The 6,079-nt window shown below is 41.6% G+C and overlaps 1 protein-coding gene across 1 annotated transcript; it reads left to right on the forward strand.

Annotated features, from left to right (window-relative positions):
* Positions 1 to 261: 261 nt before the first annotated feature.
* Positions 262 to 5,529, forward strand: LOC145403333 (protein FAM200A-like). Its single transcript, XM_080275125.1, has 2 exons — positions 262 to 339; positions 5,056 to 5,529. The coding sequence occupies exons 1-2, from the start codon at positions 262 to 264 to the stop codon at positions 5,527 to 5,529; spliced, it is 552 nt and encodes a 183-aa protein (XP_080131251.1).
* Positions 5,530 to 6,079: the final 550 nt, after the last annotated feature.

Raw genomic sequence — 6,079 nt, forward strand, 5'->3', positions numbered from 1 at the left:
ACCGTGCCCGGGTGGCCTCACATCAGAGAGTGCAGCTATGCCAACCCCCAACTCTCATGACAACAAAAGCAGTCGATTATCCTTTGAGAAGATTAGAATATTCGAAGCCCACACACACAGTGCCTTCTGAAGGTTAAACCCATGCTTGGGCCTTAAACCCATGCTTGGGCCTTGGGCTTGCGTATCCTCTTCTGCACCACAATGCGAATCAAAAGGAGGGTCTGGGCTAAGGGATCCCATAGGCTTTGACCAGCAGCTATCATGTTGGGTGACAGCATGACAGGGCCCAAAAAGCCCTGCCAAGCTGGCACCCGAGGAGGGACCCCTCGGAAAAACTGGGTCAGGGGCAGGCAACACACACTGACCCTATCCGTCTTCCTTTGCTTGTTAAACACTAGGTTGTTTTTAACAGGGAAGGAGTGCAAACACCACCCCAACCTCCCAAGTCAGGAGAGGGCTCATCACTAGCCTATGGACAGGGGTGTGGAATCCCTGACTATGGCTATCCAGGTTATACCTCAGAGTTTTCTTCTAGGTGAATTGCCAACCAAGGCTAACGAGCTCCATCTACCCTACTAGATGGCCTTTGGCAAAAATTGCTCATCCGCCCATTGACAGATCTTGTTATTCATCCTGCAGGATGTCTAGTCACCCTCCTCACTGGCCTAGCAGTGTGGGTGCCGGTTTATTCGCCGATGATCCGACCATGAAACAGGTAGTACTGGATTACTTGGTACCAGTAGCAGAACTATAATTCTTTAAAATAACCCTTACTATCATTCTACGTACTCTGTTGTGTGTCGTGTCCAAGAGCCATGTGGCAGCACCAAACACAGGCGCGCCAGGTGCAAGCCAGGTTCACCCCCCGCCAGAACAAACCCTGTTATAAGGTAGCCTGGTCCAGTTTATACCCCAGGTATAAAATGGCCAAGGCCAGAACATACCCCAGGGTATATTTCAGCCTGGGCTATTTTAACTCTCCCAAGGCCATATTATACCCCCGTCTTTTCTCTCATAAAAATAAAATATAAGCAATACTTTATTTATTTTTTATTTATACATGCTTGGCAAATTATGAATTATAAAAAATAAAAAAAATCCATACTGTATAGCAATCTAGAGTAACGTAAAAACTGAGCAAAAACAATGGCATGTACTGTACTGTATTTTTCCTCCGAAGCTGTCATGCACTGTAATTAACAAACTTACTACTTCCAAATAACTTCAAAAGGGATTATAAAGTTTTATTCATATTTTACTTGTAATCTCTATAATTATTTATAGAAGAGGTGGGTATATTTTGGCTCAAGGGGGGCTAAAATAGCCTAGGCTGAAATATACCCAAAGGTATATTCTGGCCTAGGCTATATTGTACCCAGGGTATAACACGGCCAGGGGACATAAAGCGGCCTGTTTCACCGGCAGGTGTGTGGCGATGACGACAGGATTATCACCACTCCACTGACAGTGATACAACAGGAACGTTTTAACCCCTTCAGGCCTGACACGTATTGTAATTTTATTCATGCTACTTAGACTTTCTTTTTCACTGAATGGATTTTTTTTTTTTTTACTGAAGAGGTAAATGGAGATTTTTTTTTTTTTTATAACACCTCCAGTTCGGAAAATCCTTCTTGAGCTTGGTAAAACTATCTGATGATAGCAAGTGTAAAATACAAAATATGCTGTCGGAATAAACAAGATAAGGTGTTATTACTATTTTAAAGAAAAGAGGAATAGGGCGAGAAGGGCTTTGTTTGATGCTAAAGTGGCAACAGATGAGAGGTGGGGCAGGCAGTTGACTGAGAATTTTCAAAAGAATAATAAAATGTTTTCGAAGGTGAAAAACGTGTGCGAAAGGGAGAGTCTGGGAAGGAAGAGCGAGTAAAAGCAGAGGATGGAAGGATGTTAATTTAGATGGATGCAGCAAGGAAGAGATGGGCACAGTATTTTGAAAGATTGTTTAATGTAGAGGAGGAAAGGGAGGCTGAGATTGTGGCAGATGGAAGACTGCAAGAAAAAAGTGTGTTGGGAGAGTTGAATGATTCTTTGATCACGATGGAGGAAGTGCAGGAGGCAGTGAAGGAGATGAAAACAGGGAAAGCTGCAGGTATGGATGGGTGTGATGTGGAATGCCTGAAAGGTAATGGAGTGACTATTCTTAAGTGGTTAGTAAGATTGTCGAGTGTGTGTTTTGTGAGAGGTATGGTGCCAGTTGACTGGGTAAGTGTTGTATAAAGGTAAGGGTGATAAGTATGAATGTACTAGCTTTAGGGGTATAAGTCTGTTAAGTGTTCTGGGTAAGGTGTATGGTAGATTGTTAATTAAGAGAGTTAGAGAGGGTAAAGAGAGAATGATTCGTGCTGAGCGGTGTGGCTCTAGGAGAGGGAAGGAATGCATGGATCAGGTGTTTGCTGTGAGACAGGTGTGTGAAAAGTATTTAGCGAAAGGTAAGGATGTCTTTTGGGCGTTCATGGATTTAGAGAAAGAGTATGATAGAACTGATAGGGAGGCTTTGTGGACTTTTAAGATTGTATGGAGTTGATGGTAGGTTGCTAAAAGGAGTGAAGAGTTTTGTTGCAAATAGTAGAGCGTGTGTAAGAATGGAAAATACTATGAGTGACCAGTTTCCCATGAGAGTGGGGCTGCAGCAGGGATGTGTGATGTCGCCTTGGTTGTTTAATAGTTATATGGGTGATGTTGTAAGGGAGGTGAATGCAAGAGCGTTCGGTGGAGGTTTGAGTCTGGTGAATGAAGATGGTAGAGAGTGGACTCTGAATTAGCTGCTCTTTGTGGATGATACTGCACTGGTGGCTGATTCAGAGGAGAGATTGAAACAGCTGGTAGGGGAGTTTGGAAGGGAGTGTGAAAGGAGGAAATTGAAAGTAAATAAGAATAAGGGTAAAGTGATGAAGTGACGAGGTTGATAAATGGTAGGAAGATGAATATAGTTTTGAATGGTGAGTTGCTTGAGGAGATAGAGTGTATTAAGTATTTAAGGTCTCATGTTGCTGTGGATGGAAGAATAGATGCAGAAGTGAAGTTTAGAATGAATGAAGTAGGAAAGGTGCTGGGAGGAATGAAAAAAGTGTTTAGATGTCGTTCGTTTAGAATGGATATAAAGAGAAGGCTGAATGAGGGTGTTGTGGTACCGACTGCGTTTTATGGAGCTGAAATGTGGAATATGGGTGTAGCAGAGGAAAAGTTTGAATGTAATGGAGATGAGGTGTCTGAGGAGTATGTGTGGAGTGACACGTATGGATCGATTGAGAAATGATGAAGTGAGAAGGAGTACTGGAGTTGTGCGGGCGATGGCTGATCGAGTTGAGCAGAGGGTGTTGAGATGGTTTGGGCATATGGAGAGAATGGATCACAAGCCACTGGTGAAAAAGATAACTGGATCGGATGTGAGAGGTGTAAGGCTGAGAGGAAGACCACGAATAGGATGGATGGACAGCATGAAGAGAGCGCTGGATGCGAAAGTGATGTCTGTTGAGCAAGGAAGAGTGGCTGCACGTGATAGAAATGATTGGAGAGAAATTGTGACTGAATAAATGATGATGTAGCCCTGAGGAGATATTCTCCCGCATTGGGTCTGATCAGCCGATCTGGTCAGGTACGGGTAAGGGGAAGGGTCCATTATGATGTGGCAGGGGTAAACCAGCTCTGGTGTCGGGCCCTGCTGTGGATGTCGCTGATTGCACAGCGCAGTTGATCCTCGTGCGGTGTGGTGCGATGAGGATCTGTCCCTTCTCCCCTTGGGGCTAAGATGTGCATGAATGTGTGTGTGTGGATGAGTAAATCGCGAGTGTGTTGTCATGTCTCGGCTACCTCCCTTTATTTGGGGGATGCAGCCTAGGTATATAGATAGACAGACAAAACATTTTGGAGATTATGATCTGCCAATGATTTCCTGAATATAATTAGGAAACTCTTGAAAATGTTTCATACTGTGATGATAAACTTCTTTTGATATGAAAATATAAATTACAATTTGGTAGTAAGCAGGAAGAAATATATATACGATTTTTTGTACCGCACGACGTGCTTCACTTTTAGAATATTTATTGTTTATCAACAAATTACGGACATGTATTCCTTTTGTCATATGCAAGGACTGAAAGTGTGCAACTGCAAAAAAGGTTCTTCTGGTAAGTTATAGCATAATGTTCAATCATTTCATTTTTATTCGTCACACACACACACACACACACACACACACACACACACACACACACACACACACACACTACCCCATGCAAACTTTTACTTAACAGTACAGATCAGTGACAAACACCATATTCATTCCAACTGCAAAACCACAATTTTGTTTGTTTGTGTCTTGAATTGTTCTTTATTTGTTGTCCTCAGTACTTGCCTTCATAATACAAATAGATGGTAGTCGAGTGGTTACAGGAGCGGTTTGGGAACAGCAGGTTTCCTGATTCAGATCTTGGTTGTTGCAGTGAATAGTTTTTGTTCAGATTAGAAAACAGTTTTCAAACTTCAGGAGTTATGTACCACATTAATACAAAAGCCTATATCTAAATTGAATAAAATCGTCTTGTAGTGGCGACAGTAAACATTAAGACGCCATCATACTGATGAGGTGATGAGGTGAACATGGTCTTAAACTAAGAGTTCAGAGGGTCCAGATATGATTTTAGAATATTAAAAAGTTTATCATTTAATCCTATCTGAATCCGGGAGCAGACAAGATATCTTCCCTTTATTAAAAGAAAGAAAAATACACAGCACAGTGAGTGTGTAAACTATTCTCATATCGGTGTTTTGCACAATGTAAGCTATTAATTATAGCAGAGGTTCCTAAACTGGGGTCCGCAACGCGATGAAAGAAAACGTAATAAAGAAATAAGATAAAAACAAATATTCAAGTCATTCCAGCATCTAAATGTCCTAAGCAAGAGTATGCAAGGCCTTGAAATCTGCATTTTGAATGTGCAGGATAAAGTACGTGCATTCAGGCAAAAAGTTTCCTTATGGGCAAGCAAATGCCAGGAAGGAGTCACTGAAATGTTCCCACTTTTTCACCAGGAATGTATGACGTCCAGTGCAGACAGCATCACGCCTCTTACTATATCCCATCTTGCGCATCTGCAAGTCTACTTTGGGGACTATTTCCCTGAGCCTGAAAACTCCCACCTGATCTGGATTAGAGACTCATTGGCAGCCGGGGTAGGTGAACATCTTGAGCCGAAGTCGCAAGAGGAACTCATTGAAATGTCAAATGATGGGGATATGAAAATAAAGTTCTCTGGCCTTCCACTGTCAGTGTTCTGGATCTACTCAAGAACTGAATATCCTGCCCTGGCTGAGAAGACTCTGAAATGCCTTTTGCCAAGTGCCACAACCTGCTTGCGTGAGACAGGATTTTCTACACTCAAAGTACTGAAAACCAAGCACAGAGCACGCCTACAGGTAAATAACGACATGCGTCTGGCACTCACTAATAACAAACCCCGTATTGATAAACTGTGCAAGAGCCGCCAAGCCCATCCATCCCACTAGACAGGATATGCCTGATAGCCTGATTTGTGTTTAGTTATCCACTTTTTTATATGAAGGTAAATTTGTTTATTTTGGTTTATGGTGGTGACAATACCGTACTTGTCTATTGGTAGTGTTTGTACAAACTTTACATTGTTTTGAATTTAAAACAATGAAAAAATATTGAAAAGAATAATGAGTTTATATATTAATACTTACTTCATGCAAGAATAAGTAAATATTACTTGTATACACTGTACAAGGTACGGTAGTGATAACTTTTGTTTAGTTGGGGGTTCTCGGCTGGGGCTTATCATATTTGGGGGTCCTTGGAATGATAAAGTTTGAGAACCTCTGAATTACAGCACAGTGCACATCAACAGTGACGGCACAATGAAAAGATTGCTTGGTCTACAATAGTGTTGCTATAAGGGGTACTTTTGCTACATCTTGGCATATTTTTAAAATTTCTCTTGCATTGTTTGCCTTTGACTCTTATGACAATTTTAGTAGAAAGTTATAGGCTTTATTACGAATTGTTATTTTGGTACTTAACTTATGAACTTCTGAT

The sequence above is a fragment of the Coenobita brevimanus genome, chromosome 60, assembly GCF_032717465.1.
Source record: "Coenobita brevimanus isolate Jiangsu-jjx chromosome 60, ASM3271746v2, whole genome shotgun sequence".
Classification (NCBI taxonomy): Eukaryota; Metazoa; Arthropoda; class Malacostraca; order Decapoda; family Coenobitidae; genus Coenobita; species Coenobita brevimanus.